We start from the raw sequence: 24,578 nt of genomic DNA, 5'->3' as shown, positions 1-24,578 counted from the left end.
CAACCACAGAATGCAAATATGCCATGGCAGATTCTATGAAATTTTTGCAGGGGATCCGAATTAATGTACTCATTCTGGATCAGTTTGAATATTCGATGAATCCCTATGTTCGGCTCTTTGAGTTGGTTCTTCAGCACCTCCTGCTGGTGAGTTTACATCAGTGAATGAAAATGGTGCCATGATCAGAATCACTGATCCAGATAACTGCCAATATCTGGAATAGTTACAGTGTTGTTTATTCATATGCACTTTCCCAATAAAGAGGATATTTGGCTTATTTGCGCTCTCTGTGCGCTTCTTGTTTTAGATGTTTTTTTGTCCGTCGTAACGTTTGAATCACTAATTTTTCCACATTGTATAAACCATGGTTGGATATTTTATGATGTGATGTTTGCGCGATACTAACAGAAAATGATCAAATGTGAGACATTTCTTTTGTATTTTTAATCTCTACAGAAGGAAGTGCTTGTGTTATTATTGTTGTTATTTTTCAAGCTTTTTAAGTTTATTTAACTAAGATATAATTACATTTCATTACAGTGTTCAAATAAATGTATATATGTATATATATATAATTTTTAGCTGATAAAAATTGCATAAAAATAAAACCAGAAGCTTTAACAAGATCTCTATTAATGTGAATTGGACATTAAATATTTATAAATTTTCTGAATCAGCATTGTCATCTCGTTGGATTTTGATTCAAATAATTAAGACATAATTTAAAGACAAAAAGACACCAAAATAACATTTGACATATAATGTTTATTTCTTCTTCTCTCTGTATCCGCCTCTTCTCAGCTTTAGTGGAGATATATTACACTATTTTTAAGTCATTTACTCGTTAAACTATTTATTAGTGTTATTAATCGAAGCTCTGAAAGGGTTATATTTAGTCTTTTTGCATTTTTAATGGACTTGTGTGCTGCAGTCTGAACTTCAGCAGAGGGAGGAGAGAAAGAAAAACCTGCCCCGTGTGACGTCAGCACCGTTTAGACTCAGTAATCCAAGATGGCGGAGGTTCGCAGACTGAGGAGCAGGAATCACTTCGAACCAACCTGTAAAAGCAGAGTCGTGGATGAAGGTAAATGACCTGTGACTTTGTTTGAGTGGATGTGTAACAATAATTCCAATGCGGTATCATTAATTTACTGCATTAAATTCCCGGAATTTGTGTAGTCTGTTTGTCGACTGGCTTTCCGTTAGCCAGTCGCGTTTGTTTCCATTCGTAGACTGTGGTGTCATGTCACATGTGGTGCCGTGGCTAGTTAGTGTTTGCTGTGTGTCGAAAACATACGTACTGTAAACATAATTGGAAGCATTATGGTTCTATTTTTCATCTGAGCGGCGCGGTTTGCCGGACTGTGATTTTTGTCGGGTTAAAGGGTGTTCAAAGGTTCAAGCTGCTAGTGCACAACGTTCTGACCAGGATACGATATTATTTGTGACACCTGCCGGATAGTCGGAGCCTCGGGAGTCACTTTCACCTGGTCACGGGGAGCACCGACCGATTTACGGGCATTTCACCCGGCTAGCCTGCCTCTAATCCCGCCTCGGAGTTTAGGTACACACATGCTGAGCATTACTGTGTTAATCCCATTTCACTAATGAATCAGATATTTTTACACCTCCTATAATTAGTCTGTTTACTTTTGGGGGTTTTTTTTTAGCAGGTTTATCCTTTCCTGAAATAGTGTCCTCATTTGACATCCACGTGGTTGTGTTTTCAGTAAATGTATGTAGGCTCATTCAGGTTTTGTTTTTTGTACATAGTTTTGTCTTTATTTATTTATTCATTCAGATTAAAGTAACACATCTTCATGTAGAGCTTTAGCTTTTACATATTTCTGATTTTACAAAAAAGCAATATGGTTAATTGCTTTTAGGTTGTAGACAGTAGGTCAATATAAAGTGATTTCATTTTGTTGTAATGCTGTTGGTTTTATTTACAATTCCTGTATACCTTTTATTTTATATTGCTGTTTTCCAACAAATTGTGACCCATGGACAGCTAAATATAATTAGCAATTTTCTAAAATACTATCATTCTAAGATCAAATATTTTAGGTGTTAGTTCTTAATGTTTCATTTGACGTGCTTTTAAATTAAGGGAATCCGTAACCAGATGGTGTCATATCCATCCCATAGGATATCAGCGTGAATCAGACTTACTTTAAATACATCATTTGTAGTGTTGAATGTTAGAAAAGGCTTCATCAGGTGATATTACTCAAACAATAGGTATGCGAGAAACTGACCCATTTATTTAGTTATATAAATGTTAACCATACACATGAGAATAATCTACAATTGAATAAAATAAAAAAGGGAATACATTCCAAGACCCTAGTAAAAAATAACCTAAATAAATCCAATTTAAAAAAAACAAAAAAATACATTTTTTATATTCCTATTTACATATTCTACAATTGAATAGAATGAATAAAAGTAAATGAGAAGAAACTCAAACATAACCTTACTAAATCTAATACAAATTATGTTTCTGAGATTTTAGATACTTGTTTTTTTGCTGATATTGGACCAATGTCAGTATCGGAAATTTGCAAAACGCTGTCTAAACAGATAATCAGGGCTGTGCATTCTCACAATTTCTGCAGTTTGACAGCAATTATCTTGTATTGATCATTGGCATCATCATTTGGTGATGTTAAGAATGTTAAATGTGCACACGTCAACAGCATTCTAGGGCTTGTTTTGTTTTGTCAGTAACGTAATAATACATTAGCTGCCAACAGTCTGCATAGTTGCTGTTCAGTGAGTGAGATGATGACGGATGGAGAGATGACGTGTTGTGACGTCTGGAAATACTTTTTGACAAAGTTTTATGCAGCATAAAACTTAAGTTCAGGAATTCAACTGAGTCGAAGTGCCAGCACAGCTTGGCAAGCTAACGTTAGCGTGCCATTGCTGTTTAGGAACTATGTAATGATTTCAGTGCAGATAAGATATATCTATGGAGAAGATGGCTCAGCTAACTAGATGGTACGAGGTTCATGCGCAGATATTTATTAAATGCACGCAATATTTTTTGGCCTTTTTAGATGATTTTGTGCTTGAATTGAAATGCCTAATAAAAACCCTGTAAAATAGACTGGTTGATGAGAAAATATCAGTGGAGTTAGTTAACAAGAACATGGCTTGTGAGTTAATAACATCACTAGTAGAAACACTGCTGTTACAAGTTATTGTTCTAGATCAGTGGTTTCCAAACTGGGGTACTTGAACACCTCTCAGGAGGTACACAGAAACAATTGTCAATTTATTTTTTAACATAATTAATTTTATTTTTTTACATGCGCGCACACTTTTTTTTCTCATCCATCAGTAATAATTTGTGACACAACTCTTTAAAATGAACCAAAAGGTGAAGTTCAAATTCTAAAACGAGCAAAACATAAAAAATAAATGAATAAAAAGTCCTAAATCCAAGGTTAATGTTGGACGAGACACAGGAAAGAGTTTAGACGAGCCTGCGGACACAAATAAATAATATATAACATGAGCAAAGGGGTACTTCTAGCGATAAGAAATAAAGGCTAAGGGGTACATACATAGGGCAATAAAGTTTGAGAAACACTGTTCTAGATTTCAAATGAACTTTCTTAATCCTAAGCAACATTATGCAGTAGATTCTGTAACAAAATATCTAGTACTACTAATCCTGCTTTGTGTAGTTAAAGGTTGACCTGGGTCTTAACTAAACAGGATGCAAAGTACACTGCACTTGTGAGAAAATTTCTGCTCTTTGCAAGTGCCGCCACACAGCTCACGCACACAGGCCTTTGGGATCTTAATGGGTGGTGTGTGTGGAAGAACAGGAAGAGATGCAGAATCACAAACATCTGCACAGAGTGTCCATAAGATAAGTAGTAAGGTGGCTAAGTTTAGATCGCCTGACCTCATTTTTTTTTGTCAGCCACTTTATCATGAAGTGTGTTGGCTCTCATCAGTGCTGTTAATGGAGTTGTTCTCTAACGCTTGTTTGTTTGGAAGCTTAATGTGTTTTGTCTGCAACACTGACTTCTCACAGCCGCGACAGAATAGTGTCTTTGTATTACTGCTGACTGACTGAGTTTTTAACATGCTGAGAAGAACTGCTTTAGGCCTAACCCGAAACAGAAATGCCACAGTATGAAAAACCATCTTGCCCATTTGTTTGCCCATTACATTTTCCTACATAACCTCTTTGGCTAGCACTAGTCCTAATGTCCTCAGGTGAAAATGTTCATTCAACACTGAGTGTAAAGGCCAATCGTGATATCCATAAATGGAAGTTGCCCTGTTGAATAAGTCCCTGGGCCAGACACAATGCATTATATAATAAAAGGCAAAGTAGGAGTGATGACACTTGTCTATGACTTGGGACATTAATGTGCTCGTAAACTCTCACATACAAGATGTTTTTGTTAGTTTTTTACTCTTTCTGGCTGCTCTACAGGGACTTTTAAAGAAAACAGCCCAGTTTTATCTGTAGTGGTGCCTCTAGAAAGACCGTGATTTGTTGTTTTGGTTGTTTTTGTTGATATATATCATAAGTATTTGTTTGTGACTTCGCACACGACTGGTTTGGTTATTGATGAACCTCCGTTTATCATCTGACCTATCCCAAATTTATGCTGTTTAATTTTTATTCTGCGTATTTTATGCATTTACTTTTAATTCATTTTGTAATATTTTTTTAACTTTATTTATGTGTATATGTACATACAGTATATCTATGGGTGTGCGTCTATATACATATATGATATATGAATACATTCTAATTTTGTTGACCCTTTTTTTGTTTTTTTTTTTTGTTTTTTTTACTTCATGGGTATCTAATATCTATTGCTCTGTTTGACTATTTGTTTAACACTATTGTTGCTATTATTCTCCCTATTACTATCATTGCTACTGTTATTATTGACTTTTTTGGTTTATCCTCTATCCTGTTGTGTTTTTTTTTTTTTGTTTGTTTGTTTTTTAATGCTGAGGGGAAAAAAGTCTGACTAAAGCTCTCTAGTAATATACGATCTTTTGATTGAGCTTGAATTTAAAATTTACTACAGGTACCCTTTAATCAGTAATGACATGCAAAATTGTTATTTTGAACTTACCGGTGGTTGTAAAGAAAGAAATACAACTATTCTAGTCACTTGGAAAGTGATAATTATTGCAAAACAGTGTAATTTCGGATAGATTTCTCATTGATTGAAGTGGAAATCAGAAATTAATGTTAAGTAATGTTGGATTGTTTTCACTTCCCACCAGTGCAATCACATTAAGGAGCTTTTTCTCAAATAATTTTTGGAGTCAAAGAGGATAGTGCAATAGTTATGTCTGTCATGTAGCCCTTTGTATGCTAATTCCTACACCTTTTTTGTGTTAAACAAAAGGGCTGGGCTGAATAATAGGTTTGACAAAAGCTGAATCAGAATGTAATGTGCTGATACCAGACAGCTAATGTCTTAATTATTTGAATGAGTAATGTGTAATACTTGTCGCTCAACCTGTTGGAATGAAATGTTAGTTTCACATTGAGTGATAAGTGCGTTTGGAAGCAGTCGGTGGACATAGATTACTGAGAAATCCTTGAAATCGGTGAGTTTAAATTGAGAACCAATCGTTTTTTTTTTTTTCTTTGTATTAGTCATGTTGTAACTCAGCTTCTGTGCAGCTCTTAGCTTTAAAAAGGAATGTTAAGACCTGCACAGAAGCTGAAGAAAAAAACTACACACAAGCTTGTCCTAGTAACTTACTTTACCCATGGCCCCTTGTGATTTTTCTGCACAAAGCTATTTTTGAGTGTGTCCTAGATGGGAGGATTGAGTGCCTTTATTTGGCCCATATAGACCATTTCACTGTTTAATGCTACAGTCAGAATCTTTTCACACAGCACGTCCTGTGTGCCAAAACATGGTAGTAACATGAGGTTTACTATTTGAGAGAGATGTGGGAGCTTTGTCTCAGATATGGGAAAGAAGGAAATTTGTGCCGCATCATGAGTAGTGTTCCTTTGAATCAGGAAGTGTTTTGGCCTTTTAAACATTAGACGCCCTCATTAAAGGTGGCCAGCTAGAGGGTGATCAAGCCTGAGCTTGCATCTTATAACTGTTTCCCGTTCTCTCCTATCTGCAGCTTTAGGCCACCTCACACTCGGTCTGTTCCCTTTGATGTTTTTCTCCCTAGGGCAGTGGTTCCCAACCTTTTTTTGGATCGTGAACTCTTTTTGAATTTTAATATTACAAATTTCTGGCGACCTCATAGAATAGACATAGTTTTTGTTTATATTTTTTTATACTGTGTTACAAATGCAGAGTAGCCAGGATTAGTGCGCCAGCTCAGATTTTTTTTATGCTGCATTTTATTTCAACTATATTATTATTTGAGAAAGTGAAAGTATAGAATAGTTGTTAGTGTGTTGTTTTAATTTTAAAATCAATATTTCTTCAAATAAACTAGAAATACATATTTAATCAGTAGTTGTTTCAAAAACCAGACATTTCAGGCGACCCCACATGGGGTCACAACCCTATGGTTGAATAATAGTGAGCAACAGCAGCTAGCGTCTAAAGTGAATAAATCTATAATAGTCAGTGGTAGGGCTGGGCGATATGGCCTTTTATAAATACCGCGATATTTTTAGGCCATGTCACGATACACGATATATATCTCGATATTTTGCATTACCCTTGAATTAACACTTTGATGCACAAAATCACACCAGTATGATGATTCTATATGTCTACATTAAAACATTCTGATCATACTGCATTAATATATGCCAATTTTAAACTTTCATGCAAAAAAGGGGATATCACAACTAAGTCAAAGTTGACATAACTGTATTTATTAAACAGTGAGTGGCTCAAACATAAAATTGTCAACAGAAAGTGCACGTTCTGTGCAAAATTGTCACAGAGACATTTCAAAACAAGACATTAGTGCAGGATGCAACTCACATGGCATTTCAAAACACAAAATTAAAGTGCACTTTTTGTACATAATGCCACTACAATATTTTAAAACAAATAGTGCCCTTTTGTGCATGTTGTCATTAAGATGATGTAGCCAATTGTACATTTACTGTTGGTTAATAAATTTTTTCTCTGAGATTAGTTTCTAGGTTCAAGTGTGAGTTGGGAATGATTACTAAGATGTGCAGAGAATAGACAGACAATTTGTTGTTTATAGAAAATAAGTACCATGGATTTATTATATTACAGAAAATAATAATAAACAAAAGTGGTCTCAAAACAGACTCCAGTTCACCCGCTGGGATTTAGCTCAGTTCATAAGGCGTCACAGCCTGGGGAAAAAAAATAGCTCCACTCAAACGAAAAATGAAGTCAGTCCTACCACCCTGGTAGGACTGAAGTTCGTTGGGTTGGTCCACTGGAAGAGAACCTAATTAAATAAAGTTGATCCTACCACCCTGGTAGGATTGAAGTTCATGCGTTCCTGGTAAGAGGATCGGTGCGGCGGTCCTACCGCTCTGGTAGACCTGCAGTTCACCGTCCACTACGTCATCTCCGTGGGTAGTTCACCATCTTTAGATCCATGGGGGGTTTAAAAAACCTGGCCGATGCAATCTGAGTCGCCTATACAAAGTCCTCCGTTCTGCTGCCGATCGCTCCTTTTGTCAGGTGCAAGGCACAACCGCTGGTCTGCACAGTTAGTAAAGTGCTGTCTGCTGAGCACCGGGTGTGCGTGCTACCGTTCATATGCTGCGTTTTCAGCTGCTGCTTGATCGTTTCGCGTATTCAAGCCTTCTCCTCCCGTATCTCATGCTTCCTGTTTATACTAGGATACTGGTCTGTGATTGGCTGGCGTGTGTGCGTGTGGATGAGTGACGTCAGTGCAGTCTATTAGTGCGGTGAAATAATATTGTATATAAATAACTGAAGAGTAGATGTTATAATAAATTTACTTCTGCTAAATATAATATAATTAAATAATATAAATATAATACATTTCTTTATGACGTGGGTTACAATGACATTTCAAAAAAAAAAAAAAAATCAAAAAAAAAAAAAAAAAAGTCCGCGAGTTTAACGGTATGGTCATTTTCAACACCGCACAGACTACAAGCTGCGATATATCGAGTATATTCGATATATCGCCCAGGCCTAGTCAGTGGGCAGCTTTTCTTTAGAAAAGCTTGTTTATTTTTGGTATAGAACTAGAAAATATTCCTTCACATTCTTCTTGAGTAAACTTTTATTATTTAGTGTAATATTTTGCATTGATTGTAATTGTATTTTTTTGTTCTGTTGTCTAAAGGCTTAAGTGGTGTTGAAGACGTCCCCATTTTCAATCACAAGAGGAAGCCCCCTCTAGCGCCTACTGGAGACTTGGAGGATGACCTGCTGCCAGGAAGCATGACCTCGAACTCGATCAAACACGCGACGCTCACCCCATCGCCTGATGAGGAGATTGTGGAAGAAGAGGTAAATAAATATGATAATGGCAGATGTAATATGATCAATAAAAGCTAGCTTAGCTAATCAAACCTCAAATGTCACTAAGTGCCACAGAAAGCAGCCATAGTTGATTGTGTTCTTTCTTTCTCAGCCTGTGGTAGAAGAGAAGGCGAGGCCGATCCAAGTGGTCCTTGCCAACGATGATGAACACAGCTTTGAGCTGGATGCTGCAGCGTTGGAGAAGATCCTCCTGCAGGATCACATAAAGGACCTAAACGTGGTGGTTGTGTCTCTAGCCGGGGCTTTTCGCAAAGGAAAATCATTTCTTTTGGACTTTATGCTGCGTTACATGCACAATCCGGTGAGTGCTTTGATGTTTTTCTGTCCTTCTGATATTGACTCAATCATTTATGGACATAAAAACTGTATTTTCTTCAGATCATAATTTAAGCTTCAAAAACAGTTATACGACAACATATTAAGGATGTAAGAAAAAATCTTCCGATATAGCGCAATATTTCATCGCGCAATTGTATTGTTCTAAAAAAGATGTCAGTCGATATTTTAATCAGGTTTTTTAATGAAAAACATTTAATTGCCGGACCCGGCCCGATTGTACATCACATCCGGCCCGTGGTTGATATGGGAGAGCCTTTTATTGTGTTTTTTTTAATCTAATGTTTTATTTTTTTGTGTGTCCACCAGCACACAAAATTTGAAATAAAATCATCCAGTCGTCTGTATTAAGTCTTATAACACAGAGAAAATTGCGATATAAAATATTGCGATTTTACAATTATTTCCAATTATCGACACAATGAAAATAAACGGAGATATATGGATTTTTTGTGCCTTTTCAAAAATGCTTTATTAACATTAGAACTTGGAACAAAATAAATAAATAAAAGTTTTAAATGTATTAAATAATCACTAAATAACAAACAAAAACTAAATAAATGCCACCATAAAATACTAACATACATAAATTGGTGATTTAACATGTAGAACAGGAGAACAATTATTGTTTTATTATTTAACAAAAGTAATATGTAATTTGTTATCAAAACTAAACTCTCCATTTTCCTTCATATGGTTAATAATAAAAATAATGCATTGGTTTTGTATTGCATCAACCAGAGCGAGCTTTGTTTACTCAGCACTAGCGCCACCTCGTGGTTTACAACAGCTTTGTAAATCGCTTTCTGGAAACTTTAATCAGTGGAGTGGATTTATACTGTTTGTATCTTTACGTAAACAAACTGAGAGGGATGATTGTATCATATTGGCGCCTTTGGCAGCAACTTTTCTACGACATGTTTTGCATATTGGATACCCGTCGGCTCTTACAGCACCCTGGGCGTCTTTAGGATATCCAAAATAGTCCCACGCTGCTTTGTTTGTTTTTTGGGTGGATGCAACTCAGGGAGTGCTGCTCCTAGTTTTGCCATCATTCAGAAGTGAGTGGATGTGCTCTCCGTGCAGTGCTGCGCTCTGACCATAGACTGGAGAGTGCCCGAGTCCCGTGACACCAGACATCTGCGGTATACCGTGGGTTCTAAAACCCCCACGGATAACCTACCACGGCCGAAAATATTTGCGGTTTTTGAAAAACCAGTTAATCTTTACATCCTTAGTGATCAACTGTTGTGTGGAGTACGCGTTTATAGACACGCCCACTCAAACATCCTGGTTGCAGAATTGCTAAAACTCCAGAAAACAGGCGGGTTTGGGAAAATAAACCTCAAATACTATGTTGTTGGGGTTCTTAGAACAAATGGAGATGGGTGAAAAATAGCATAATATGTCCCATTTAATTTTGATGGAATCCGGCAGTTGGTCTATTGCTACTGCCCGCCTCAGTGTCAGCTAAGCTAAACTGGCTTTGACAAGTAAAATGTAGTTGAAGTAGGCTTGTCTCCCCATTTAACATAATCCTGTGTGATATGGGTGGGAGGGAATAAAAGGGGTTGGGGTTGACTGATGTAGGCTGTACAGTAGGCTAGTGCCATAGGCATGGGTGTGTGGTAATGTGGATTGGTGTTTACTGGTGATGATCTGTTATTGAGCCAATGTAATGTTTTAAGGTATGTCATATTTGGCTAATTTTTTCAAGAACCTTTTTGTTTTACTAATTCCTACTGGATATTCAGTATTGACCTATTGTTGGATTGCTTTATTCTGGCACTTACTTTCTGTGACTTGTTTAGGCCTACTTGGCCTGGCCTTCTTTTAATTGGCCTAATTATGTATTGGCATGTTTTAATGTGCAAGCCTTGAATTATTATGATCAGAGTAATTTACAGTTTACACTTGTTTTATTTATAGGAAATGTGTGTTGCCTATTTTGTTGCATTTCTTATTTATAATTGTCGGCTTTTTGCATGGATAGGACAATGTTAAGTTTTTAGAGGATAACTTGCTTTAGGTAGATATGTAATTGCTTTAAGTAGATATGTAATTGTAGGCTTCATTGTGGTGTCATTGTAATTTCAAGCAGCATATCCATGTGTTGAGTCGGTGTTTGGTCTTTCAGGCCGGAAGTGTAATTCGGCCCCCTGAGGTCTCACTTGAAAAAAATCTGGCCCCCTGACCAATTTCACCCTGGCATCCCTGACATAAACAAAAGGTCACTAAGTGTCAGTGAACCACATCAGACCTTGTTAAACTTCCTCACCTCTGGAGTGAGACCAGTTGATTGCGCTTTATTTCCATAAAACATACTGGCCACTTTTATAGATGGATTGATGTTTGAAACCCGCCCCCACAGACTTTGACGAGCGAGTTTGACAGTTGAAATTAATTAATGAAGTGCTGCAATGCATGAAATACATAAATAAATAGTGAAATATTTACACTTAATACATAATAATACATATAATACATAATTCAGAATAAAAATGAAATGTCACATGGATTTAATTAATTATTAACACATTCAATTAATTAATAATCAGCATATTTATTTATTTAATTGTGATGCTCCTCATCCTCCATACATTAAAACCTTTAACATAATATTTTACATTAACCCTGAGGAATAACATCAATAAATGCAATAATAACGAACTATATTTTCAAGTTTAAGATAACCACTAGTTGAACATAAGATACTAAAATTTTCAATTCGATACCAATAGTCAGGAAAATATTTCATACGCGATACCATTTCTGATACCACTGTGATAAAAAAAAAAGAAATCCCGAAAAATATAATAAAAATATTTGTTTTAACTAAAAAAATACAAAAATACCTCTTGTTACAACATGTAACAATTAACAAAATCACAGGTTAAATAATAATAATAAATAATTGTTCAAAAACGGTGTTGTATTTTGTGTACGTATACAAACGATACATCGTTTTTAGTATCAATACTTTTTTGAGTATCGATACTTTTGACGACCCTTTAAATATTTTTTTACAATTGCTATAATAAATACAAACAATGAATTGTGAAAACAAAAACAAAAATCCCCTCAAAAAATAACTAAAAACATAATATTTTTAAAGTAAAAAATAAGTTCACTTGATTTATTTGTTTTCTGTCAGTATATACTTCTGTCAGCTGCAGGATTCTGAGATTTTAGATGCAGGCTGATATAATTTGATTGGATTATTTTGCAGATTTTGGACCAATTTTTTTTTCTCTTGATATCTAAATTGTTCCTGACAGACCTATCTGTTTTATAGATTATACCCACTGTACTACATTAGGTATTACGTAATACATTTTGTATTAAGCTGTTCCAGCTTTGTTTATGGGGTTTTTTTTTTTTTTTTAATTCCTCACTATCAAACCTGTGCTTGTCATCATCACATGTTAAACAAGGGAATGAAGTGTAGTGGAGTGATGCGCTGAAATCAGGTATTTGCCTTCACAGCTGTGTGTGTGTCTCCTCTGTGCTCCAAAGCTGTCAGCACATGTCAGGGATAAAATATGAGACTCATCAGGTAGTTCACAAAGTTCCTGAAGGAATGCTGACCACTGAAATGCATAATCTATTTTCTGATGTTGCTCTTTCACCTATTTCCTTGTTTTTCTGTTTGAGAAAAAAAAACTTTTTTCTAAACTATCAAGTTTTAACAAAATATAAAAACTGAATTAAAATGGGTGTCTCAGCCAACATTTGGTAATCTTAAAAATGTGAAAGAGTGTAGCTCAGGTGTCCACTTCCCTGTGCCCACTATTTTTCCTTTTTTTTTTTTTTAAATTAGCATAAACAGCTCTTACGAAAGCAATTTCCAAAAATGGAAATTAGGATGCAAATCTTGGTGCTTTAACACACTGCTGGGATACAGGTCAAAGTAATAATGTTTTTAAAACAATAAACGGTTTATTATTTATTGTTCAAATGGTAAACAATGGTATTACTGTAAGTAGGGGTGTGCATTGCCATGATTCTGACAATATGTCCCGAAACACGATATCAATAATTACAAATTTCACCTTTTCAAGTCCAAATTATTATGAAATACAATTAATTTCTTTTTTTTTTTTTTTTTTAATTTGTGAGAACAAGTAAATGGTAACTAACTGCAATTCAAGTACCAATATCAACAAGTGGTTTGTTTATCTAACTGTCAAATTACATTTTTCAAAAAAGTTCAACTTTTGATTCTGTAACATTCTGATTCTGGTAAGTTTTTACATTCTTTAAAAAAGGAACCATGTATATCGATTAAAGCGCCCAGTATGTTTTATAAAAATAGAGTACAATCAATTTCCAACCTAAAATGCATTGAGAAGTGAGGTAGTTTAATAAGGTCTGATGTGGTTCATTGACATCTAGTGAACAGGAGTTTGTGCTATGCATATTTATGTTAATGGAATTCTTTTTTATTTTCTTTTTAAAAACACATGATTTAAAAATTTGATTTGGACATTTTTTGGATCGATATTGTTATGGCGCGGTGATAAATTGCTGTATACATTTTTTCTTACGCCTTTACTTTGAATCCCTGCAGGTTTCATTGAATTAGACTTTTGTTATGTGTCAGAATCGGGCCACAGGCCTTCAGTTTTATACCATAAAAGTCATTTAGCGTCATTGGATTGTTGCAAATTCAGCTCGTTTGATTTGTACTTGTTCTGACTTGTAACTTTTCCTCATCTTTCTCTCATTTATGCTGACTATCCATTTCTTCTGCTCTCGTTTGTTGTGTCCATGTTCACACCCTCCCTCCTCCCTCCCTCTTTCCTGGAGCAGAAAGGCGACGCATGGCTCGGAGGCGATGATGAGCCTCTCACAGGTTTTACCTGGAGAGGAGGCTGTGAGAGGGAGACCACAGGAATTCAAGTTTGGAGCGAAGTATTTGTGGTTGACAAGCCTGATGGGAGCCAGGTAGAGCTTTAGTCACAACCTGAATCACTTAAACACTGAGTTAAGTTGGTTGTTTGTGTTGTGCAGATTTCTGACAAGCTGCTCTCTGCTGTTATCATCAGGTTGCTGTGCTGCTGGTTGACACTCAGGGAGCGTTTGACAGCCAGTCCACCATAAAGGACTGTGCTACTGTGTTTGCCCTCAGCACCATGACCAGCTCTGTACAGGTGACGCTAAAACACTATCTTTAGGGTTTTTTTGTCATCTTAGTGCAAAAACTGAGTTTCATATTTTGTTCTTGTTTGTTTTCAGGTCTACAATCTCTCACAAAACATCCAGGAGGACGACCTGCAGCATTTGCAAGTTGGTACAATTTGTCCAAATTTTTGTGACATTTGACAGTTTTTAACAAAATCATGTTTTCATTTGTAGCTCTTCACTGAATATGGACGGTTAGCGATGGAAGAAATCTACCTGAAACCATTCCAGGTTTGTATCTAGGCTGTGAAGGCAGGTGTACAGCATCGAAAAGAAGGATATTTGACTGTAATTAATCATTTCAATCATTTACTTCTGAAAACGACTTCAAATAATTATTTTCATTTCATCTATTTTGAGCTAGGCAATAAAACAAACACAAAAAAGTAAATACTTTCTATGCAATGAAGTCTGTATCTGGCTCTTGAAACAAGATACAAAAAAAAAAACCATAAATGCAATAAATGGAGTGGGATGAAGTAAAACGTATTTTAACCCATTCCTGTGTAAAAAAAAAAAAAAAAAAAATAAAACCGCCATGTGAGATTAAAAATAATTTCTTAATGTCTTATAAATAATACAACTTTATTATGTGTCTACATGTGTAGAATCACACTTACATATTCACAGTGATACAATCACCTTACCACAGGTAACAAATAAAAAATATTACAGTGATAAAATATACATACTGTGCATACAACATAAATACAGTTTAAGAATACACATAAATAGTTAAACCTCACTCTGACCAGGCACTTTGTTTATTCAGAGATTTAAAGCGGTAAAGGTTTTGACATTTTCATAATTTCTAATTGTTGTTTACTTATCTATCTTTTTTATAATTATTAATTTATTTTTAAAGAAATGAGTCAAGTGTGAATTATGATCAGCCAAACATTTAATATATGTTATCCATTTCAGTCTCTGATGTTCCTTATCCGGGACTGGTGTTTTCCTTATGAATACGACTATGGACTGAAAGGAGGGAACAAGTTCCTGGAAAAACGACTGCAGGTGATCATGTGCTTTGTTTAGTGAGGAACGGTTCAGCATTAGGTCACATGTTCAATGATCTTTACAGGCACGCTGCCTCTCATTACGGTGGAACGTTCGCTGCTAACATACTTCATCATGCATTTGTTTGCTGTGGCAGGTCAAACAGAACCAGCACGAGGAGCTGCAGAATGTGAGGAAACACATACACTCGTGCTTTTCTAACATCGGCTGTTTCCTGCTGCCACATCCTGGACTCAAGGTGGCCACCAACCCGTACTTTGATGGAAGGCTGAGAGGTCAGAACATGCGCGTGTTCACGCACACAATCTTTTTTCATTCCTACCTCAAACAGAGAGGCCACACATGCAGGATTACAAGGATTATAATTTTCGTTTGTGTATTACAGACATTGACCCAGATTTTAAAAAGGAGCTGGCTAAGCTGGTGCCTTTGCTCCTGGCTCCAGAGAGGCTGGTTGAGAAAGAGATCGGAGGGAACAAAGTCACCTGCAGAGATCTACTGGAGTATTTTAAGGTGCCAATCTTGTGTAACTCCTGTGGGTTTTTGCACTAATAGATCATGTGCTCTGTGATCTCCTCCATCTAAGGTCCCAGTACAGGGACATGGGAAGTCTGGTATCTAGGGCTAGGGTTTTGTTTTATTTTTTTGTTTTTCTCTAGGCTTTATTAAAAAAGCAAACAAACAAAAAACTGCAACCTTTGTAGTACTGGTAACATGTCTGTGTGTTATTCTGCTTTGTTTTTGGTTTCTCAGGCTTATATAAAGATATATCAGGGTGAAGAGCTTCCACACCCAAAGTCCATGCTGCAGGCAAGTCCCTGTCTCGTCTCACACTCACACATTTCATAATTTTTGTCAATTTATTATAATTAATATTATTTTTTGATTATATAAAGATGGAAAAACAGTGACAGAAGCATTGTTGCAACATTATAAAGGAGAGAGAAAAAAGAAAACGGCCACAATCACAATAGTAGAGATAAAAACAACTATACTGAAAAGATAGAAATAAATAATCACCTTAAGAACAACCACAGTAATGACTACAGCCAAAGTAAGAAAACACAAAACAGAAATTATAAATGACCTCAGGTAAATACTTAATGAAAGTTATTGATTATGACAGTAAAAACTTACTTTAAATATAATTTTTGGATTAATGGTTTCCATTTCCTGGCTCAGGGGTCACCAGCATGTTGCCCGCGGTTACCAAGTAGCCCACATGGACCATGCATGTGAGGTGCCCTCAGGCCTGTTCTGGAGCTCTTGTCACCAATGAGCTCCATCTAAAATATTAAAAATTTTAATTTCATTTAAAGTGAATTTTTGTAAAATATTACATAAAGGTTAAATTGTAGGAATATAATGAAAATGAAATGATTGTATAAATTAGGAGAAATAAAATGTTGCATGTTGAAACTTAAAGTGAAAATGTAAAAATAGTTTTTAAAACTGACTATTCACTAGCTTTGAAGCAGCTCATAGTTTCATAAAGGTTGGTGACCCCTGTCTTCTGTCCTAATTTAGAAGTAATTTTTTTCCATTGAATACACTCTTACTCTGTTAAACATTTATTTTTAGTCCTCTAATACATAATTCACATTAAATTGTCATTTTAATCAGGCAACAGCAGAAGCCAACAACCTGACTGCTGTGGCCGGAGCCAAAGACTTGTACAGCAAAAGCATGGAACAGGTAAGCAGGAAGCCAATAAGAGTTCAATACTTAACCATGAATAAGTAATAGAATTCAACACATACCTTCATTAAATCCTGTCTTATAACAATTTGTTTGATCAGATTAGACTAATCTGATTTAAAATAATTCTTTATTATTATAATTGTCTGCCTCCTACCCTATCAGGTGTGTGGTGGGGACAAGCCTTACATTGCACCGGCCGACCTGGAGCGCTGCCATGAGGAGTTCCTCCAGCACTCCGTGCGTCACTTCCGCTCCGTGAAAAAGATGGGCGGCGAGGACTTCTGCCAGCGGTACCAGAACCAGCTGGAGGCGGAGCTAGACGAGGCCTACGTCAACTTCTCCAAACACAACGACGGCAAAAACATCTTCTACGCTGCCCGCACGCCCGCTACACTCTTCGCCGTGATGTTCGTCACCTACATCGTCTCCGGGGTGACGGGCTTCATCGGCCTCAGCACATTGGCTGCTCTGGCCAACCTGATGATGGGCGTGGCCTTGTTGTCTCTCTGCACCTGGGCCTACGTCAAGTATTCAGGAGAGTTTCGTGAGGTTGGAACATTCATAGACCTGGTGGCTGAGACTCTGTGGGAACAGGTGGGTGGATTACTCCATACTTTTATTACAAATGTTGAAGGATTTATGAGATTAGGCATGCAACACACACACCTAGGGATGTACGGATATATCCTAAATCGACTAAAAATCGATGCAGCTAAAAGGGGAAATAAAACTCGGGCTGAACCAAGAGCAGCGGCAGGAAAAGAGCTGTATACAGACTTTAGGTTGGTTCTTCTATTGTGCAATTCTTCTTCACAATTCAAACACTGACACTGCGCCCAGCAGTTTATGTATGGTTATGTAGCATAAATGAACCAGAAAATTTTAGCAAAGTGTTATCATCAACATTATCAATTTTGTACTTATCATTTTAGCATTATTGTAAATGTTACACTGTATATGTTACGATACGCTCTTTATTTAATTCTATGTTTTCTTTTGCTCCCCCCGGCAAAAATTCTGCCTATGCGCGCAATGGCCGAATGCGACTCGAACCCATGGTATAACAATCAAAGATAAAACCCAATCCATCGGTGCAGAGCGACACGCAATGCACACACATCAACACGCACACATGCACATATTTTTAAAAAAATGTATATTCCAACCCAGAAAGCAAACTTTGCTTATGTTTTTATTTTATGTTTAAAATAAAAGTACTTTACATGGTGATGAATTAGTGCAGTTTATCTTGGTTTATGAGTTCAAACGGTTTGTAAGAAGGTTGTAAGAAGAAAATATATCCGTTAAAGAAAATTTAAATAAAAGAATTAGTCTGTATTTTCACTAATCTTTTTTTTTTCTCCAAAATATGATTTAAAATTATTCAAAGTGGAATGAGTTAAGATCATCATTAAATTCCAATCTTTGATTTGAGTTTTTTTTTTTTATTTGGGATTCTAATTGAATCATTGGTTGAGTGTATCCTTATACCCCTACTCACACCTCAGGTAGGTTTAAGTTCAACAAACATCTTTATTTTACTTTACTAACAACTTGGTTTGACATCCCAAACATTAAAAAAAATCAAGAACTTGCTGAACTTTTGAAGTGTTTTTCTTCTTTTTTTTTGTCCTCCTTTGGCAGCTTTTCTTCACCTTTTTTTCTTGACACTTGTCAACCTCACATCATCCATTTCCCATCACAATCTTTCCTTTGTTGTTTTCGGTGCCTTCCTTGAAGTTGCGCTGATGGCGTTTTTGCGGTTTTTTTCTTTCATGTGGTGATCGATTGATAAGCCCTGACTTCACACACAGGCCGTATGGCTTCTCTTACGTCTCCAATTCTTGTCTTTCCTCTTTCCTTTGTTCTTTGCTTTTCAGAGGACGGTCAGAAAGGTGAGCGTCGTCGCTTCCTGTTTCCTCCATATTTTTTTTCCTCTCGCCTGCACTGCACTTAACTTGCTGCCTGATTTCATTTCAACTTTCTTGCCCCCGTTTTCTGATTTATTCTCTCTTCCGTTATTACTTTTATTTCTCTGAAGCTCCTCCCATCCCATCCCGTTTCTCTTCTCCAGTTTCATTTTTCCAATCAAACTCACTATAACTTGTCTTCCTCCTACTGTCCTCTCGTCTCCTCTCAGGTGTTCTCCAAACTTTCGGAGCCCGTCAGAAGCCGCCTGGCGTGGCCCGTCTCGCTCCTTCCCTCCGCACTGGGACTCAAAGTTTTATCTCCTTTTAACAACAACAACTACAAGAAGATGAAGTAGCTACATATTGAAAGAATAAACTGACTTTGATTCCACACACACACACACACACACACACACACACACACACACACACACACACACACACTTTACACCGCTACCGCTGGGCTTTTTTTTACTTTCACTGCAGCGCTGCTGGACGATCACACTTTGACCTTTACTGCTATAGAGAACATCTCCTCGACATGGATCCTCTTCAAATGGTTTTTAATATTCTTCTTCTGATTGTGGAGAGGCTTAATCCATCCTTTGTGCCAAAACATGGTAGTCACATGAGCAGGGTTCTCATCAGGAGTTTTTCACAGCGTAGGGGAATGGCGAGGTCATGCAGATTAAAAATAGAGTTAAAACAACCCATAAAAGCCTAGAAGTCCCTTTTGTGTTCAAGTGTGCGACCGTTATTACAACAGTACTGATTAAAAAAGGAAAAAACAATAGAAAAACTCCCGACGCTGGTTGAAACACAGCGTAGGGGGTCAAAATCACAACATAGGGCAGAGCGGCCCTCAGTATATTTCTGTGAACCACCCCCCAAATAATTAACAAAATTATTCCAGATGCTACAAAAATAACAGAAAATATATGAAAGGACAACAAAAAAACAGAAGATAACAGGAAAATAAATAAAATGACAAAAAAAACACATGTCCCATTGGTGTGTGAATGAGTGGATATGTAATGCACTGTCTATGAAAGGTGCTATATAAATAAACCTTACTTACTATATATATATATATATATATATATATATATTACACAATTTGACAACAGAAATACATATGACAAACAAATATACAAATCAGCAAAAGAAATACCCAAAAATTACTCCATAAATGAAAATAAGAACAAAAAAACACTAAATGACAGAAAAATATACAAGGCAACAGTACCAATACACAAACCCTTTGTTTCCTTTTGTTCATGTGCGATAGTGTTGATAGTGTGGCCCTTGAATCAGATACAATCACATGTTTGTGACCCTGCTGTGATAGAAGTTTGCCATCACACCGTAAGGGATTAAAATCACACCCTAGTGGCCCCTACGCTCAACAGCTCTGGCGATAACCCTGCTTGCTGATTTATTGTGTTTTTCCTGTGATGAATAAGTGTCATTAACCCTTTATTTGTGTCTAATCTTTTCTAATTCTCTGGTTCTGCAGGTTCTGAAGCCGCTGAGTGAACAGTACATGGAGGACAACGTCAGACAGACGGTGGTGAACTCCATCAAAGCCAGCTTGACTGAACAGGTCTCACAGCAAACCAAGCTAAAGACTCACTGATGCTCCTCCGCCTCTTCCTCTCATCACCTTCATCTCCATGTGTTCAGTCTTAGAATCAAGGGACGAGTTCAACACCAAAGCTGATCCCCCGTCTGTTTTTATGTTTTATCTTTCGCCAAATGTCACTGCACCGGGCTGGTAGAAATGACCACTGCTTGTTTCCATCTTTCATCAGAAGATTGAGCTGAAAATGTTGCGTCCGTCCTAGAGTTTGTTTCACTGTGCCATGCTGCAGTAAATGCCTGATTTTGTAATGATGCTTTTCTTTGTTTTTTTTAGTCAAACACAAACTGCTGAATAAACTTTTCAGGAATGAGCTGAACATCAGGGAAACACAATCAACATTATGAGTTATTATTTAATATCAAAATCAACATGTGCTGTGCAGCAATAAACAAAGAAGTTAATCTTTCACTGACGGGAAATGCAGAAAAATGTAGTTTTTTTTCCTTCTTTCTTTACAGGCTGAGGATGTTTTAACCAAGTTCTATGTTTGAATGTAAGGAATATTAAAATATGGTGAAGGAGCAACTGTGGCATTAAAACTATGGAAGGATTCTTGTCGACGAGGATGTTTGAAACAACTTTGAAGAACATTAGCGTACTCATCTGTGATTGAAACCCATGAAGTTATGCTCACAACCATCAGAAAAACCACCCAATCACTGCCTTTTGCTGCCCTCTGCTGACTGTTTCCTGTCAGAACAGGAAGCAGCTTCTTAAAATAAGAGCCACTCACGTTACTGTACAGTCTGTGTTCACAAAGTCGGGCATGTGTTTTGAATAAAATATTTAATAAACGTTGCATATATTTGTTGTAAATCAGTTGATAATGGCTGTTGGTTTGTGATTAACGTGCAACTTAAAGGATGAATAAGTTGGTGCTGTAGATTTTTATGGGCTCAGCCTTTACATGAGAACTGTTGGTGTGAGTACTCGGATACTGAAAGCATTAAGAGGACGTCTGTCTGCCTTTTAAAGATTTCACTGGTAATTTATTTTTGCATAAAATGTTTAGGAATAAATCGTGCATACGTTTGTTTTGGTTTCTTTTATTACTTCGTCCTGAAATGAATTTTGTTCTACTGGTAATAGTAAGATTGAGTGATTCAGTATTAAGGTAAGGTAAGGCTATATTTAAAGTACAAAAGAAGAAAAATTTTGGATTTTTTTTTTTTTTTCTGAAATAAAGCTATCATAAGACCCTAAAACCTTTTTGGTCAAGTTTTAATGCCTGATTGTATTTTCACTTCAGTTTTAGTGTGCTTATATAAAATCATAATCATATATATAATCATATTTGAACTTGATTTTAGGGTCTTACGATGGCGTTATTTCAGAAAAAAAAAGTCCCAATTTTTTTTTTTTATGCCTTACTATAGCCTTACTTCCAAATTTTGGTCTTTTTCACATTTTATTCATTTTTACTCCTTACTGCATTTCACTCCAGTTTAAGTGTGCACATCATATTTGAACTGGTCTTCGGATCTTTTGATAGCATTATCTCAGAAAAAAAAAAATCCGAAATTTTTCCATTTTTATGCCTTACTATAGCCTTACTTCTGAAAATTTGTTTTTTTTTCACATTTTAATAAATTTTAATGCCTTACTGTATTTTCATTCCAGTTTAAGTGTGCTCATCATATTTGAACTAGTTTTAGGGTCTTATGATAGCATTAAATCAGAAAAAAAAAAATCTAACATTTTTCCATTTGTATGCCTTACTATAGCCCAACTTCTGAAATTTTGGTCTTTTTCACATTTTACTAATTTTTAACTCCTTACTCCATTTTCACTCCAGTTTACGTTTGCTCATCATATGTGAACTTGATTTTAGGGTCTGATGATAGCATTAAATCAGAAAAAAAAAAATCTAACATTTTTCCATTTTTATGCCTTACCTCCGAAATGTGTCTGTCACATTTTACTAAATTTTAATGCCTTATTGTATTTTCACTCCAGTTTTAGTGTGCTCATCATATTTGAACTAGCTTTAGGGTCTTATGATAGCATTATATCAGAAAAAAAAAAATCTAACATTTTTCCATTTTTATGCCTTACTATAGCCTTACCGCTGAAATTTTGGTCTTTTTCACATTTTACTTATTTTTAACGCCTTACTGCATTTTCCCTCCAGTTTAAACGTGCTCATCATATTTGAACTTGATTTTAGGGACTTATGATAGCATTATCTCAGAAAAAAAAATCCCAATTTTTTCCATTTGTATGCCTTACTATAGCCTTACTTCTGAAATTTTGTTTTTTTTTTCACATTTTATAAATTTTAATGCCTTATTGTATTTTCACTCCAGTTTAAGTGTGCTCATCATATTTTAACTGGTTTTAGGGTGTTATGATAGCATTATTTCAGAAAAAAAAAAATCTAACATTTTTCCATTTTTATGCCTTACCTCCAAATTTTGATCTTTTTCATATTTTACTAATTTTTAACGCTTTACTGCATTTTCCTTCCAGTTTTAGTTTGTTCATCATATTTGAACCAGTTTTAGGGTCTTATGATAGCATTATCTCAGAACAAAAAAATCCAAAATTTTTCCATTTTTATGCCTTACTATATAGCCTTACTTCTGAAATTTTGGTCTTTTTCACATTTTACTAATTTTTAACACCTTACTGCATTTTCACTCCAGTTTAAGTGTGCTCATCATATTTTAACTGGTTTTAGGGTGTTATGATAGCATTATCTCAGAAAAAAAAAATCCAAAATTTTTCCATTTTTATGCCTTACTATAGCCTTACTTCTGAAATTTTGGTCTTTTTCACATTTTACTAATTTTTAACGCTTTAATGCATTTTCCTTCCAGTTTTAGTGTGTTCATCATATTTGAACCAGTTTTAGGGTCTTATGAAAGAATTATCTCAAAAAAAAAAAAAAAATCCCAAATTTTTCCATTTTTATGCCTTACTATAGCCTTACTTCCAAATTTTGGTCTTTTTCATATTTTACTAATTTTTAACGCTTTACTGCATTTTCTTTCCAGTTGAAGTGTGCTCATCATATTTGAACTTGATTTTAGGATCTTATGATAGCATTATCTCAGAAAAAAAAAAAAAAAAAATCTAACATTTTTCCATTTTTATGCCTTACTATAGCCTTACCTCCAAATTTTGGTCTTTTTCATATTTTACTATTTTTTAACGCTTTACTGCATTACTGCATTTTCCTTCCAGTTTAAGTGTGCTCATCATATTTTAACTGGTTTTATGGTGTTATGATAGCAATATCTCAGAAAAAAAAAAATCCAAACTTTTTCCATTTTTATGCCTTACTTCTGAAATTTTGGTCTTTTTCACATTTTACTATTTTTTAACACCTTACTGCATTTTCCTTCCAGTTTAAGTGTGCTCATCATATTTTAACTGGTTTTAGGGTGTTATGATAGCATTATCTCAGAAAAAAAAAAATCCAAAATTTTTCCATTTTTATGCCTTACTATAACCTTACTTCTGAAATTTTGGTCTTTTTCACATTTTACTATTTTTTAAAACCTTACTGCATTTTCCTTCCAGTTTAAGTGTGCTCATCATATTTGAACTTGATTTTAGGATCTTATGATAGCATTATCTCAGAAAAAAAAAAAAAAAAAATCTAACATTTTTATGCCTTACTATAGCCTTACCTCCAAATTTTGGTCTTTTTCATATTTTACTATTTTTTAACGCTTTAATGCATTTTCCTTCCAGTTTTAGTGTGTTCATCATATTTGAACCAGTTTTAGGGTCTTATGAAAGCATTATCTCAAAAAAAAAAAAAAAAATCCAAAATTTTTCCATTTTTATGCCTTACTATAGCCTTACTTCCAAATTTTGGTCTTTTTCATATTTTACTAATTTTTAACGCTTTACTGCATTTTCTTTCCAGTTGAAGTGTGCTCATCATATTTGAACTTGATTTTAGGATCTTATGATAGCATTATCTCAGAAAAAAAAAAAAAAAAAATCTAACATTTTTCCATTTTTATGCCTTACTATAGCCTTACCTCCAAATTTTGGTCTTTTTCATATTTTACTATTTTTTAACGCTTTACTGCATTACTGCATTTTCCTTCCAGTTTAAGTGTGCTCATCATATTTTAACTGGTTTTAGGGTGTTATGATAGCAATATCTCAGAAAAAAAAAAATCCAAAATTTTTCCATTTTTATGCCTTACTTCTGAAATTTTGGTCTTTTTCACATTTTACTATTTTTTAACACCTTACTGCATTTTCCTTCCAGTTTAAGTGTGCTCATCATATTTTAACTGGTTTTAGGGTGTTATGATAGCATTATCTCAGAAAAAAAAAATC

The 24,578-nt window shown here is 35.4% G+C and overlaps 1 protein-coding gene across 4 annotated transcripts; it reads left to right on the top strand.

The window, feature by feature from the left end:
- The first annotated feature begins 933 nt into the window (after positions 1 to 933).
- Positions 934 to 21,300, top strand: LOC114476603 (atlastin-2-like). Of its 4 annotated transcripts, XM_028468357.1 has the most exons (16): positions 934 to 1,084; positions 8,284 to 8,450; positions 8,575 to 8,784; positions 13,632 to 13,766; positions 13,868 to 13,972; positions 14,058 to 14,108; positions 14,178 to 14,234; positions 14,928 to 15,020; positions 15,160 to 15,298; positions 15,409 to 15,536; positions 15,777 to 15,833; positions 16,647 to 16,718; positions 16,887 to 17,318; positions 18,605 to 18,619; positions 18,865 to 19,193; positions 20,151 to 20,284. In XM_028468357.1, exons 1-15 carry the CDS (start codon positions 1,012 to 1,014, stop codon positions 18,988 to 18,990), a joined length of 1,860 nt encoding a protein of 619 aa, XP_028324158.1. In that variant the 5' UTR covers positions 934 to 1,011; the 3' UTR covers positions 18,991 to 19,193; positions 20,151 to 20,284. The 4 variants fall into 4 exon arrangements, with proteins under 4 accessions (XP_028324158.1, XP_028324157.1, XP_028324159.1 ...); XM_028468356.1 differs by having other exon boundaries at positions 18,605 to 19,193; XM_028468360.1 differs by lacking the exon at positions 934 to 1,084 and adding an exon at positions 5,454 to 5,601 and having other exon boundaries at positions 18,605 to 19,193.
- Positions 21,301 to 24,578: the final 3,278 nt, after the last annotated feature.

The sequence above is a fragment of the Gouania willdenowi genome, chromosome 15 (genome assembly GCF_900634775.1).
Source record: "Gouania willdenowi chromosome 15, fGouWil2.1, whole genome shotgun sequence".
Classification (NCBI taxonomy): Eukaryota; Metazoa; Chordata; class Actinopteri; order Blenniiformes; family Gobiesocidae; genus Gouania; species Gouania willdenowi.
Note: the sequence above shows the minus strand (reverse complement) of the source record. Positions and strands in the feature narration are given on the sequence as shown.

What these genes read in the sequence shown, in the direction of transcription:
- LOC114476603 (XM_028468356.1), top strand. Translation starts at nt 1,012, where the DNA reads ATGGCGGAGGTTCGCAGACTGAGGAGCAGGAATCACTTCGAACCAACC. An exon ending in CCATGACCAGCTCTGTACAG is followed by an intron (nt 13,973 to 14,057) that starts GTGACGCTAAAA and finishes GTTTGTTTTCAG; the next exon opens with GTCTACAATCTCTCACAAAA. An exon ending in TCTACCTGAAACCATTCCAG is followed by an intron (nt 14,235 to 14,927) that starts GTTTGTATCTAG and finishes TATCCATTTCAG; the next exon opens with TCTCTGATGTTCCTTATCCG.